General features: G+C 39.6%; 1 protein-coding gene across 1 annotated transcript in view; it reads right to left on the reverse strand.

The window, feature by feature from the left end:
- Positions 1 to 3,012: 3,012 nt before the first annotated feature.
- kctd16b (potassium channel tetramerization domain containing 16b) overlaps positions 3,013 to 15,895 on the reverse strand; it is a 72,867-nt gene continuing 59,984 nt past the window's right edge. The window contains exon 2 of the mRNA XM_079355602.1: positions 3,013 to 4,973. Within this exon, the coding sequence (XP_079211728.1) occupies positions 4,510 to 4,973 (464 nt within the window). The 3' untranslated portion in view covers positions 3,013 to 4,509. The remainder of the gene's footprint in view (positions 4,974 to 15,895) is intronic.

Consider the following 15,895-nt stretch of genomic DNA (forward strand, 5'->3'; position numbering starts at 1 on the left):
AACATGCTCACAATGTTTCTGAACCATTTTTTCTTTTTTACTTTGTAGTGTCAGAACAACAACAATCAAAACAGACGCTCTTTGTTTTTGAACAGCATGTGCCTGATCTACCACTGTGGTGTCAGAATAACGTGATTTCCTTTGTTGATCGCAGGCTTTTCAAGGCAGGAGGGGAGGGGGAGAAAACACAGACCTGCAAACAGTCATTTGAACAGGCTTCACTTGCAGGGCGTGACTATATCTGCAGAAAAGAAAATCACAGTCCAGCACTCCAAAATGATATAAACTTATGAACTCAACATTACTACACAATCTCTCTTTTTTTCATACACCACGATTGACATAAAAAGCAGTCATTATCAATAAAATGTACTTCATCAGCTGTTCTTTTCAGACATAAAGAACTGAATATTGTCTCATGTGCTCTGAAGGTGAAAACTGGTCAACTTGACATACAATCATTCACTCTCAAGAGTTGTGCATGTAAGGTGGTTATTAACATATATCTTTTTTTCAAATACTTTCTTGTTTTGTGTTTCTTCATTAACTTTGTACATTGTGCAAAAACAGCTGTAGTCTACTCTAGAAGGCCACCGGGTGTCTTGGTATTAATTTTCCCTCTGTGTCTGTTCAACGGCACGTTTTTTTTCTGACTTATCTTTGTTTAAAATTCTACCAGATACTTTTCTGACTGACAAATCTCTCAGTTCAATCATGTCTAAGAAAACAAACCGAACACATTTTTTTTAAAATTGCAGGCAGAGTCAAGCAAACATGGTCCCTTATTTATACTTCTTTTTCCCTTAAATTGGGCTGAATATAAACAGCACACAACTAACTACTGCAGATGTAACAATAATGCAAAAAGCTACACAAATCTTTTCCATAAATCATGAATCAACTGTTTACTTTATTTGGATCATTAACCGAACATTATTCTGTCAGCAACTTAAAACATCCTTTTTATGGGTAATATGAGATCACTTTTAGGCATTCTGTTTTCAGACTGCTCAACAGCAAAAATCTACAGGATTCAAATTATTTTATGCTCATGCTGAAAAGGAGCTATTTCCTCTTGTTATCCAAAGAAAGAGACATTTTCTTCGGGTTTAGGCTAGAAAAATCCAGTGGGGTGGATATACATTTGGATATATTGCAGTCATTGATAGTGTTGAATTTAACTCCAGCATGATGTGATTTGGTCTGAAACAGACTTTGATGTTTTCGTCCATAACAGCAGCTTTATCTTATCTTCTCTCGTATGCCTGCAAGTTAACTTGGGAAACAAAAAAAGCAAAATGAAGTTGTATATAATATGTGTTTGCTAATAGATTACTTGGAATTCCTTTTTTTAATAAACATCCTCATAGTGTTGCCTATAAGTTCATACTGTCTCTCTTTCTTCATTTTTCTACAATTGAGGGACAATGTCTGTGACTCCCACACTTTTCCCCCCAGTGTTGATGTAAACACTCTTAAAGAGTGTAAGAAGCTGTAAGTCAGCACATAGGCCACACAGCCAAGAGATTCATTACAAATCCAATGTTCTGGAGAGCACAGCTTAAAGAACAAAAAAAAAAATCACCATCCAAACACTCTCTGTTTGCACTTTAAAGGAACAAAAGTGTGTTTAATAGATGAACAGTTTGTACTATGGGGGCAACAAACCTTTCCTTTTGTCGTTTGGTTGTTTCTAAGGCTGAACGTAATCCTTCAGATGTATTGATGGCAGTGCAGCATGTAGCATCATCAACATCCGCAGTGATGACAGATAAATGTGCTGACTGGCTGTTTATGACATTGTTGTCTTGAAAAAAGCAACACACATCATTTGTAAAAGCGTACATAATGCCATATGTTATAGATGTGTATCATCGTATCCCTCATGCCTGATGTCCAATCACTACATGAACAAAAAAAGATGGCTGTATTACATTAGCGTCAGTCTACTGCATCACTAAGAACAGAGAGCAGCCACACCTCATGGATTTGCACGTTATATACAGAGTATAATACGTTATTCTGGTTAGCTATGATTTATGGTATTTATTTACATACAATGTGTAGTCTGGATTAACATATCTCAGCTACAACTGATCAGATAAATGGCTTTAAAATGAAAATGTAATATTCCAGCAGTGTAGAAAAATAAGTGAAATTCATTGTATTGACATGAGCAAAACGGTCGGTTTGTACCTAGCACCTATTGCAACCATTTTACTGCGTCCTTGAATAAGCCACAGCAGACACAACTGAGTATAATTAGAATTATCTTATTTCTCACGATGAACCACTTCTCTCAGGAAATACATTTCATGAGCGACATAAAGGAAATTATTCATTAAAGGGCCTCTAAGTAGAAAAATAACTATTATAGAACTTACTTAAATTTTCTTTCTATATTAACATATGAGGGATATTTCCAGATAAAAGATTATTTGAATATACTTCTGCATATTTTATTTTTATTTTTTGTGCTATTAAATCATCGTTGTGCTTTGTAAAAGCTATGATTGTTTAATGCCCAACTCCCCTGCAATTTAAAAGGCTGCAAGCACAGATGATAAACTTTAATCTAAGTTTTTTGTGAACTTTCCATTGTCTTCTCCCATTTTAATGTCATAAGTTTAAATCATTATAAACTTTAAGCAATCAACCAATAACTACACCTACCCAGTACCTATATTTGAGCTCACTGGCACCAAGAATCTCTTATGACCGCAGTTAATCATTCTGATGCTGTGATTAACGGAAGTGTTTTTCTTTGATATAAGCTTTAGGTCTGAGTAAACTGTCTCCATTTAAAACAAAAACAGGGTGTAAAAGCATTTTTCTACTTTGATTGGAAAGCATTCTTTGTATTGCACCTTCATACATTTATCTTGCATTTGTTTCCTTTGTTGTCACAGCTGTTCAATCCTCTTTACAATACGCTCAATCATTTCATTATTTTTTTCTTCAATTTTACACATCTCCCTTAAACAGAGATTGTGATGACAATATCACTGCCTTTTAAAATTAATCATGAATCTTATCTGATAGTATTTAAGAGCTTACCTCATCTTCCACGTTTACCATCACAACTTAAAAAAAAGAAAAGTTTATGTTTACTACACCAACGATTGACTGTGTGCTTGTGAAATTTACACTTGTTTATAACTAAATCTGCATCCTTACAAAGTGTCATACTCACTCTGTCATTAATATGACAAACAGAAAATGACACCTACTTTCAAGTTCAATTGTCTTCTTTTTAAGTAGATGTCTGCACATTTTTTTAAGCACGTCACAACAATCTGACAGAGTGAGGAGTACCTAATGAATGCATGAATAATTGCTCATTTTCACTCAATACATGAACAGCTTGACCCTGTCATTAACCCATGGGCTTCATTAATATCTGTAAACAAGAGCCACATCTATCAGCCATGTCAGTGGACCCAATCACCAATAACCATTGATTACCATGTCAACAGTCAGAGTCGAATGCATCCATCTGTATTGCCTGGGTTAGCCTGTATGAGATTGGTTAAAATGGCCACATGACTAACTGCTTTGTGAATTATTTGTTAATGAATGGGCGTCCTGCTGGTTTGGGGAAAGTAAAGTGTTTGATGTTTTATAGTGTGTTAAATCAGCACTTTTCTTAATTGAAACTCTGCACGTCCCGATGGATTGACAAATCAAATAAAAAAAAATTCAGTCTTTCACTTATCCTTCACACATTGACCTGGGTGTTGCTCTGCATCTTGCCAACTCAGCTTGAATCAGTGCAATGCAGGGGCAGTTGTATCCATATGGGGTACTTTTGCGATGCAGCTGATACTACCATTAAAGGTAACTGTAGCACTGATGAAATTGTACCTCCTTCTGCGTAAGACGTTCCCCAAAAGTAATTGACCTAGCAGTTTTACGCCATCCTGGCAGCAAAGAGCTAGGGGTGTATTTATAGTGAGAGCGCTGTCGGGACATCATGAAATATTAATGGATCCTGATGCAGAGTTATCGATGACCTCTAGGCCACCTGAGTGCAAACACACATACGTTAATACACACATTCATGTACTTAATCAGTGTTTGTCTTTGTGGTTTTGCAGTAAAATGATGAAGTATGACAGTGTGCACAATCCAGGAACCCATCAGTGTAGCCCATAGCGAGCCTTCGGTTGGGTGATGGGTTCATAGAGGATGTCTTTTGCCAACTTTGATTGGTCCTCAGGGATAAATTATTCAAAGCTCTGAGCATCCAGCAAAGTACAACACATACTTACAATACATACAGTAGGTCTAAACTACACACACATACATACTACATAAGTCAATAAAGGAACAGTCCGTTTTATTAGCTCATGTGTTTACTTCCAACGTGCTTGCACAAGAGGAAGTTTCCCAAAGAAACTGGATGCAAATAAGTTTTGTTAGCTCCCTTTTGTTGCAAAAGTCGTGATCAAAAACATGTAAACTGATCCTTGGCCTCTTGTGTCCATTCCCCTTGTCCTGTTTCCTGGTTCAGAGGCGGTACTTTCGCAGCAGGTCAGCCTGCCAGTTGTATTTCCTCTCAGGAAACCTCTCTGGGATCTTGATCTTGCGGAAGTCTTGAATGCACTTTTCCAGCTCCTCCTCCACTGTTAGCTTCTCTTTCGCTGGCCTTTTCTTGCAGGTGCTGGTGTCCCGGGAGCTTGCAGTGAGAGTGCGCAGCAAGTCACTCTTCCTCCTCTGTTCTGACTGTTGGATCATAGTAACAGGGCCTTTTTTCGGTGGCCTGTCCAAGGTTTGGACGTTGGCATGGGGATGCGACTGGCGGCTGACTGGGCCGCGGATGACTGTTCCCTGGGGAGAGCTGGCCTCCGATTGGCTCTCCGAGCTCGAAGTAGAGAGGTCATTGAAAGAGGTGCCACTCTCGCCCTCACCATCGCCCTTATGGTTCTTGCAGCAGCAGTCACAAGGAGGGGATGACCAACGTGATGGACCACCTGGAGTAGAAACAGAGAGGGAACTAATGTTAATGTCTTTTCAGAGTCAGTTATTCCACCTTTTCCTTCTTTCAGGGCTTTTCTTTATAAAGAGAAAAGAACAGTAACACAAAAAGAGCAACAAATGAGTTAGACAGCAAAAAAAACAAACAAAGAAATGGAGGCAGTTGACGATGAACAGTCAGTTTCTGCCAAATGGCAAATCAACTTAAGGCGATATGGCATCAGTGACAACTGGCTTGTTTCCAGGCTAATCATGAAAGTGAGCTGGCTGATGGGGTGACAAGTTGGTATTGTTTAGAAACCAGCCTTGCAGGTCCATGCTGTCATATAAAACAAGTGGAAGATATTAAAACAATTTTTGACGTGTCACAATGTTCTGTATTATACCTGCGGTAAATTAGTAAAATATGATGGCAATGGTCTTTGTATACAATAAAAGAACAAATAAAAGGGTACTTAATTTTTGTATTTTAAGTTGTTTTTAAGTAGAATAGTAGCAAACTAGAATTAGTCAATTTTAAGAGCATCATTTAGACAAAAAATAGGAGTGTGTGTTTAAGGACTTTATCTTCAGTTTTTGAACTGAGCACAGCGCTCTGTGATGGAGCTGTTTAATCTGTCCAATTTTACAACTGCAGATCTGTACAGGAAGAAATGTTACCAGCTTTAGGTTTCTGGTTGCTTGTTATACACAGCCATGACTTTATGGTCAAACATTTACCCGATCTGTGGCAGATGGCAACCTGAAATGTACTCATCAAACGGAAAATTTACTCGCATTTGGTGCTTGGCTGGTGTTGATTTTGGAAGCTGTTACTGTGATTCATTTTTTAAAGTATCGATGTGAACCGTGACACCTTTGAATCGAATTTTTAACTGCCTCACTATTAATCTTTCCATCCCTACGAAGGACTATTTCCTATGACCCTCCAAAACAATTGGAAATCCTGTGTAATTACTACATTTAAAGCATTACAGGCAAGAGACACCCCTCTTGGAGCTCACACTCGTCGGCTATTTTTCAGTATGTTAGTGTGAATGGTGCTGAGTTAGCTACCCAGATGTTGTGGACTGAACCAAATCAAAGGAATCAATGGGCCAGACAAACCCCTGTGTGAGCACATGCACTACAGCGGACAGACTCAGAGGAACCAGCGCAGCACCACACCTCTCACCACAGGAAGCAGCCATTTATTTTTCATGCTAACCTCCTGAATTATTAAAAGGATATCTGTTGCTGATGGACTCCTCTCTGTTCCGAGATCAAACCCCTCGAGTCAAATACACAAATGCAAAAACACCCACCTCTCTTGGTTGTTCTGTTTCGAGCCCCACCCTTAACATTAAACACACAAACACTGCACACAGGCTTTTACATTAAATAAGATAAGATAAAACTTTATTTAATCCAATGGCACTGTCATTTTTTCTTATGTGTTGCATGTGTAACATATTACTTCAAACAATCCTGTAAATACCACCGCTTAAAAGAAATACCCTCCTGTGCTTCTGCTTTTCTTTCTCCTCAGCAGCATGTTTATGGCGAGCGAGGAGAACAGAAATCAATTCATGCAACCAATCTTCTTTTTCCAAGTGCCACTCATAAACCGCAATCACATCTCATAACTGCATTTATCTGTGCATAAAAAGAGGTAATATTTCTTGCACAGCTTTAACCCTGACTCTCACTATTGAACTATACAAACATACGCAAACACACACACCCACACCCACACCCACACACACAGTATATATATGCAGCAGCCCCACTGTATGTAAAATCAACATGATCCATCAAAAGCAGTGACAAAAACGTAACACAACAACATTTATTTCAGCTCTAAGGCAAATTATACACTACCATCATGATAGTGTAATCTAATGGCACACATAAACATGATTAGAAATGTATTACGTAAAGATAAAAAAATGGCATATTTAACACACATTTTAAGGATAACGAAAATAACCAAATCTAAGTTTAAGTACAGAGGAGTTAATTTATGTCGCTGGGTGAATAGTAGCTGTCTGATTGATGAGATGCACAGTCCTAATTGGTGTGTTGAAAAATGGCCCCAGACTCTGGTGAATTGTTAAATCTGCCAGTGGCCAATCTGCCTGTCCAAATAAAATTAACACGATGAGACAGCTAGAGCTGATGTAGCGAATGTCTTAAACAGTCTTGTCAGGTGTTTGTGTGCTGTATTTAATGTATGCTTTTAATGTATGACACTTTGATTAAACTTTGGCTTTTGGTTATGTAATGCACCTCCATATCATAGCTCTTTTGTACAATCAGTCCTGACTGTGACTTGCTGCTTTAATTTACAGGTATTGTTAATAGCCTCCGTGACACTAAAGAACCAGGAAGGGATCTGATATATAATTTGACCTAATGGATTCCCTGTCAAATCTATAGCTATATGACAGATTGGTGGGCTAATATTTCAATCGAGGGCACTTCCTACATGGACAGTGAAATCCAATCACTGATCACTGAGGTTTGTGGAATAAGACATTGGTTTCTCTCTACACAGTCTGCACAGATATACTGTAACTATGTTCTCAAAAGTGTACAGTGTTGATGTGTTGTAGCACATCGAGGCTAATCCTAATTTCCTCTGCTAATTGAAGAGAAGAGGGTGTAAATGTGTTGAGTCACATTTTCTCATTGGTATTTACACTCCATGGTTTAAATGTCCCTTCATTCATTTATCATTGGGTGTAAGGACCCATTGTCTAACATGTGTTGCAAACAGTCCTTTATTTTAATCAATCTAAAAAAAAAAGAAATGTGTTGCTCAAGTCGTCACATTTCCAATTAAGGGTCAAAACTTTTTCCTCATACTTGAAGTCCGTGACAGAACCTAAATCCAATTTTGCTATATGAATGATGTATTTTGGCAGCGCTCTCCAGAGCTTAAAAATTTACACTGATGGATGTGCCAAAATGAAAGGTCAGAGTTAGAGTCCAAAGGCTGTAGCTGCCACACAAACTGTTTGATTCTAATTATACAGGGGACGAATGATGCATCTCATTATGGATGTGGTCCAAAGGACACCTGCATCCCATTTATATTGAAGTTTGCTTTTTCTTCGTTCAAAATCCACTGGAACATGCATGAGAAATCCAGTTTCTGGTAAAGTTTATTTTACATCTTATCTAGCTTTCAAATCACATATCACATAATCACAAATCACATTTTTTATTTCATTTTCCATATTTCCTTAAATAACACAATTATTGTGTCCGGTCGTAGATAAGTATTTTAGACAATATACAAGCACTGGAACTGTTTCTATCTATGATACTGAAGGTAAAGGTGACTTTCCTGAATAATGGAAAAGCTCAACAAAAAAAAAAAAAAAAAAAAGTGGGGTTTGTTGTTCACTCAGTAGGTGACATGGGGAGAGGGCGTCTCCTCTTCCTGTCAATCACACCTACATGCATGTCAGCTATGTTTGGAAAGGTGTTGAATAAATCAAAAGGTGGTGAAGAGGAGATATGCTCCAGTATTAATTTGTCTGTATTTTAACTGCATGCTAAAAATATTAACCCTTTTAACGCACAAACAAACTTAAAGCACTTATTTCCAACTCTATTCACTGTCTTATCCCTCAAATAAAGACACAAAAATGCCACAAATAAATCTTTAAAAAAAATGGAAGTCTCACATAATGTCAATAAGTATGTTTTTCTTATAAACAAACTTTATATATTAATTCCCTGACTTTCTTAGCAAATAGACTGCATTGATATTAGGACTGGGTGTCATGTGTTACAATACCATACATATTAAGAAGCTTTGCGGATTATGTCAATGATTGTGCAGTGGTGGTGCTCATAGCAAACGCTGGTCACCAGATCAAGCTTAATACACCTCACAAGCATCCGTATTTGCCGACCTTTCAATTGAACAGTCGGTCTGTGTTATGTAATTGTGTAGCTGCAAGTCTGACAGAGGGTGGAATACAGACATGGCATGCAAATATATATACACTCAACAAAAATATAAACGCAACACTTTTGTTTTTGCTCCCATTTGTCATGAGATGGACTCAAAGATCTAAAATTCATTCCAGATACACAATATTACCATTTCTCTCAAACATTGTTCATAAATCTGTCTAAATGTGTGATAGTGAGCACTTTTGCTTTGCTGAGACAATCCATCCCACCTCACAGGTGTGCCACATCAAGATGCTCATCAGACACCATGATTAGTGCATAGGTGTACCTTAGACTGTCCACAATAAAAGGCCACCCTGAAATGTGCAGTTTTTGCTTTATTGAGGGTCTGGGGACTCAGAACCAGTCAGTATCTGGTGTGACCACCATTTGCCTCATGCAGTGCAACACATCTTCTTCGCATAGAGTTTATCAGATTGTCAATTGTGGCCTGTGGAATGTTGGTCCACTCCTCTTCAATGGCTGTGCGAAGTTGCTGGATATTAGTGGGAACTGGTACGCGCTGTCGTATACGCCGGTCAAGCACATCCCAAACATGCTCAATGGGTGACATGTCCGGTGAGTATGCTGGCCATGCAAGAACTGGGACATTTTCAGCTTCCAAGAATTGTGTACAGATCCTTGCAACATGGGGCCGTGCATTATCTTGCTGAAACATGAGGTGATGTTCATGGATGTATGGCACAACAATGGGCCTCAGGATCTCATCACGGTATCTCTGTGCATTCAAAATGCCATCAATAAAATGCACCTGTGTTCTTCGTCCATAACAGATGCCTGCCCATACCATAACCCCACCACCACCATGGGCCACTCGATCCACAACATTGACATCAGCAAAGCGCTCACCCACACGACGCCACACACGCTGTCTGCCATCTGCCCTGAACAATGTAAACCGAGATTCATCCGTGAAGAGAACACCTCTCCAACGTGCCAGACGCCATCGAATGTGAGCATTTGCCCACTCAAGTCTGTTACGGCGACGATCTGGAGTCAGGTTAAGACCCCGATGAGGACGACGAGCATGCAGTTGAGCTTCCCTGAGACGGTTTCTGACAGTTTGTGCAGAAATTCTTTGGTTATGCAAACCAATTGTTTCAGCAGCTGTCTGAGTAGCTGGTCTCAGACGATCTTGGAGGTGAACCTGCTGGATGTGGAGGTCCTGGGCTGGTGTGGTTACACGTGGTCTGCGGTTGTGAGGCCGGTTGGATGTACTGCCATATTCTCTGAAACGCCTTTGGAGACGGCTTATGGTGGAGAAATGAACATTCAATGCCCGAGCAACAGATCTGGTTGACATTCCTGCTGTCAGCATGCCAATTGCACGCTCCCTCAATGCTTGCGCCATCTGTGGCATTTTGCTGTGAGACAAAACTGCACATTTCAGAGTGGCCTTTTATTGTGGGCAGTATAAGGTACACCTGTGCACTAATCATGGTGTCTGATGAGCATCTTGATGTGGCACACCTGTGAGGTGGGATGGATTATCTCAGCAAAGCAAAAGTGCTCACTATCACACATTTAGACAGATTTGTGAACAATGTTTGAGAGAAATGGTAATATTGTGTATCTGGAATGAATTTTAGATCTTTGAGTCCATCTCATGACAAATGGGAGCAAAAACAAAAGTGTTGCGTTTATATTTTTGTTGAGTGTATATACAAACAAAGCGTACGAGATGAGCAGTGGCATCGACAGGGATGGAGGTCATTATGATCACAGGAATTTAGGGAAATAACAGGACACTTTTATCCTTTCAATGTATCATTGTGAGAGGTGGGAAAATCAATGCAGTATCTGTAAACAATTATTGCAATACTTTCCTATTTTTTCATGTGAGACTGCTGTTCTGATGACATATGCTCCTTATTGATACCAATTTGTTGAGATGGTATTTGCTGGTTCTAAAGTGTCCCTCCAGCCTCGTTTCCACCGAGCGGTTCGTCTCGGTACGGAGCACATTTTGCGGTGTTTCCACACACTAATCCCGAGAAAGTTTCCCAAATAACCGACCCATACCGTCCTACTTTTTGGGACCCTTCTATTAGGGTTCCGAAAATATCAAGCCGACCCGAAAAGGTGGAGCTAAACACTGCGGTCCACTGATTGGTCGAAAGAATCGTCACGTCGCGTGTGACATCGCAAACAAAACTCTGCCGTGTTTAAACCATTAAATATTTGGTTAAACCATCTTCCAGTGTTAGTTTTGTTTGTGTCACGTTTTTATCCTTTGTTGAATTTATTCGTTAGCGGTTAGCTGCTATCATGTGATGCTATTACGTAGAGGCTATCGGCATACGGTTTACATGCCGCCTACCAAATAGGGCACGGGTGGCTGTGGAAACCCAAACAGGATCAGACTTAATCGTACCAAACCGTACCAAACTGTACTGATCTGTACCGGACTGCTGTGTGTGAGCAGCAAACAGAGGAATTCATTGTACCTTATGTGTTTGAGTGCCTGTAGTTTCTGTGTGGTTGTTTCTGGGTATGTGTGTAATGTAAGTGTTTTACACGTGCAGGTCTGGTATATGGTATGTGGCATCTTGTGCTCTCTTGTGAGAGTTATGTCATACTTACCTTTAGGCCTGGGTGCATGTTCTGTGTGTGTGTGTGCGTGTGTGTGTGTGTATTCCAAATGTGTACGTGTATTCAACGACGCTGCACCTTAAATAAGAGCCTGATGTAGGTCAGATTGTGTGCTTCGCTGCAACCTACTTTCTTCCACATACATCATGCATGTTGAAGTGTGGCATGTGTGTGTCTGAAGTATGCATCAGTGTGAGAGAGTGTGTGTGTGTGTGTGTGGCCTTTGGTCATCCCTCAGTGTGTCGGTGACATTGGCCTTGGATCTATTATCTGTATGCCGCTGGGCTGCGAAGGGGAGGCTGATGTCAGGTGGGGTTCCCATTCATGTCATCAGAGGTGTCAGACTGTCGGCCGTGCCTCTGGCCAGCATCACTCAGCACACACGCTATTTATTTGTGTGCGAGCGTTTGTCGTGCGTGTCTGTTGTGCGTGTTTGTGCCTGTTCTGTGTTATACTGTATGTGCAGCAGTTGATTCATGTGATCTTATGTTGTTTCTCTTTGGGGAGAAGGCAGGCGGTCCGGCTGAAGTCTAATAACTGTCACATAGTATTAAAGGACATACACACTTACTCTTACACACACACACACACACACACACACACACACACACACACACACACACACACACGCACACACACACACAAGGCTTCCTGACAGGTGCTTGAGGCTCTGATGTATTGATCTCAGCAGGGACCTCCACAACTTGTGTTAGCTCTGGCCAGTAAAAAGAGGTGATCGGCTCTCACTGAACTCACAATGAAAAGAGGAATAAGGAAACACAAGATCTATACAAATCAAATTTTCTATCTTTATCTGTCATCCATCAACAGTTTCATCAATCATTTCAGCGTCTTTACAGAGCTCCATTCATTTTCTAGAAATGTTCCAAAGATATTACACAGTAAGTCAATGGAGACTCTGAAGCTTTCCTCTTCAAGTTGGATAAATCTACAGAACGTAAATAAGTTTATTGTGTTAAAAATGAAGGAAACAGCTGCTGGATTTGGGTGTTGTGGAAAACAACAGCTGATCCTAGAATGAGCACATGCCCAGTCGTTTGGGGAAAAGACTTTCCAATTTTTCTCTTCTTTATCCTGCTTGTCTTTATTTATTCTCTGTATTGTACCTTTTTAAGACATCATCTGCACTTTCCACCTTTATTTCCTCCTCTCCCTCTCCTCTCTTACCATTTCTCCCCTAATGCGTGTATCGATGGGTTGTTGCATCAGTGAAAGAGTATGGACGATTGCCCTCTGATTGATTTCTGTCATTCAGCCTCTCAGCAGTGGGAGGCTGTTCACCAGAGATAAATGATGTTGGCACAACAAAAGCAAATAAACATCTTCTATCCATCACACTCTCTGTTAGGGTTTTTTTCCCCCACCTGAACTCTGCTGTTTGTGCCTGTCTTCCAACATGTCTCGCTCTTCACCGTCTTTCTCCCTTTCTGTCTCTTTACCAGTCTCTACAGTCTTCTTCTGTGTTTTCTTCTTGAATGAAATGTTCTTGCTTCTCTCTTTTGGTCTTTAAAGCTGTTCTTCTTTGATTAGGGGCATCGATATCCTTGACTTTGGGTCAGGTTGCTTTACGTTTCAATCTTCTGCTTTTACAAAATTTAACTCCAGTGTTTAAGCTAAATTTGCTTGAAACACACAACAGTGTCAGTTAGTAATGTCTGGTAATAGTACGTCTTTTTTTGGAGATCTAACAATGTGGCATATAAGCCTCAAGAGAAACTTTAAATTAATAAGAGCACACAAGAATAACCTTAATGTTAAGTATGGAATCAAATATTAACTTACATCATCTGATTTAAGGAATCGGATAATAATGAAACATTTCACTTTCAGACATGGTGAATGAATCATTAAGCATATGCTATGATTCAATGTTTCAATGAACCTTTTAATACATATCCCCTAATACACAGCCTTGCCTCTTCTTAGCAACTTATATTAAATGATCTAATACCAGCATTTTGCATACACCCTCAAGAAAGGACTGGAGACTTTGTCTAGACTCATTATATCACATTTTACTTCCAAAAAGTTCAGTCAAACTCAAGAGACCCCATGGCTGAATTCATTACTCGTTGGTGATGGATGTCTTCCTGTATGACAGCTGAACACAAAATAGAAGAGCATGAGATGACAAAAAAATCCCTGGACTCGAACGTGATTGTGCATGAATTTATTAACTTTTCGGCCATTTTCCACACAAGACTAATACCAGTTGAACCTCAATTTCGTTTCATCAAAGTTAAATCATGCTTAAGTCTGAAGACAATTTATGTATTGACTGGGCCTTGGTTGTATAAAGAATAACTCTTTTAAGTGAATGTACCTTGATGACAACCAGTTTTTAGTTCCTGTAAAAAAGCTTCCATACAGTATCACCACATGGATCAAACACGAGCAGCTTTGACGGATTATCACGACATTACAAAGTGGAGATACCAAAAGAACTCCACGCTTACGTACTGCTACTACAATCCCAAGGAAAGTTGAGATCATACGAGTGAGTGTTCATTCAACACCAATAAAAAACTTAGAGACAGAAAGAGAGCGTTTGTTCCCTCTTTGAGCATCAGACGGATGAGCAGCACCGTAGAGAATCAATCAGAAGAGAGAGAAAATGAGACGCTGGCTGTACCCTGTGTGATTTTCTGGGCACATGAGTCTATTTTCTGGTTCAGAACTGATATCATTGCACTGAAATGGGTTTTATTTTAGTTCCAAAGCTCACACAAACATTTTGAGGACCTCACAAAACTGCCTCCTTTTCATTGTTAGCAGAGCAGCTGCCGGTGCTTTAAGGCAAAACCTCTTCTAATCACGATTTGAATGTATTAAAATGGAATCATTTGACTAACCCTAACCCTGTAAGGAGATTTTACAATTGCTCTTTTTCAACTGAGAGGTGAGAAAAGCACTAGCTGATGCTGGCATTGATTCATTGCCAGGACTCTTCAGCATGAGAGACAGAGGTCAAGTCAGTAGTGGGAACTTGGAGGAGTCTGCTTTGCATATCATCCGTCTAAGAAGAAGCTTGGTTGGTCAGATATTGATTTAACTGTCCCTAGGCCCAGGAATGAGTTCTGGACAAAGATGTCAGCTGTCTTCTATAAAGAAAAAAATATATTTTGAGTGAAAATAGATGCTTGCAGATTTTTTTGTTGGACCAACATTGGAATAATTAAAAAAAAACAGAATGTAGCATTTCTTATCCCTCGTTCATTTCCACTCCCTGTCTTGTCGCTATGGCGCATACATAGTCCCTCGCATGACAGACTTAAATGATGTGTTTCTTCAATGTCTTGCCTAGCCCCTCCTTCATGCCTGAATTTTCTTTCTCCCTGTATTTAAGGGTCCATATGCCTCGGTGAGTGTATTTCATTATGTTGTGTTTTCTCTGAGGGAATGTGCCTCTCTTCTCTGCAACCAGGTGTTACATCTAGCCTCAGAGAGTGACACCACATGGTGACAGGACTTTCCATTTCCTGAAGCACATTTACTTTCCTTGTACCATCTTGATTTCCCCTACTCTTCTCTTCTCTTCTTCCCCTGCAGTCCATTCAGCAAATTAATACGTGTTGGGTTTTTTTTTAAACATGAAAACAGTTAGTCTAAAAATATACACACACACATGCCAATGCATGAGTAATGAATTATGTTACAGAAGCACATAGGCTTCGTTCACTGAGATTGAAGACTTGGCAAAACATCTGAGGAGAGTTACAGTAAAGTGCTTGCTTTTTTAAATTTCAAGCTGTATGTGTTCATGAAGCCCTTAGTAATAGGTTGTACGCACAAGGTTATGTGGTCAGTGTGTGAGCGCTGCTATCTCGCGATGGCCGCCATTACTGTGGTGGCCTTTTAGGGTCTTTTGCATGACAGTCAGTCATAGTTGCTATAAAGACGTCAGAAAGCTGCAAAAGAACAGGCGGCTTTAACGTTTTTCATATTTTACAGTTAAGATATTTTTTTTTAACAACAATCCAACAACATAATAGAGAAATATAGAAAAACTCAACCATCCGCCACATAATGATTTATGATATGCTATAACGTCATTCAACAAGGAAGTTAGCTTCATCAATTACCTGTCTACAACAAGTATTTCTATTTTTTTAACCTGAAACAGGCCTATTTGTGTTGTTTGTTGTAAACACAACAGAAAACTACAGTACAGTAATCTTGACACTGTGTTGACTCTGTGATTGGCTCAATTGAATCTGCTTGCAACTCTGAAAATCTGAAGTTAAATGGTGCTTTGTCTCTTGCAATAATGCTATTATCAACATCAGTGAGAAAGATGATCAATTGTTCATAATTTAGAGGAAGACTTTTCTTTTTC

This window comes from Symphodus melops, assembly GCF_947650265.1.
Source record: "Symphodus melops genome assembly, chromosome: 11".
Taxonomy (NCBI): Eukaryota; Metazoa; Chordata; class Actinopteri; order Labriformes; family Labridae; genus Symphodus; species Symphodus melops.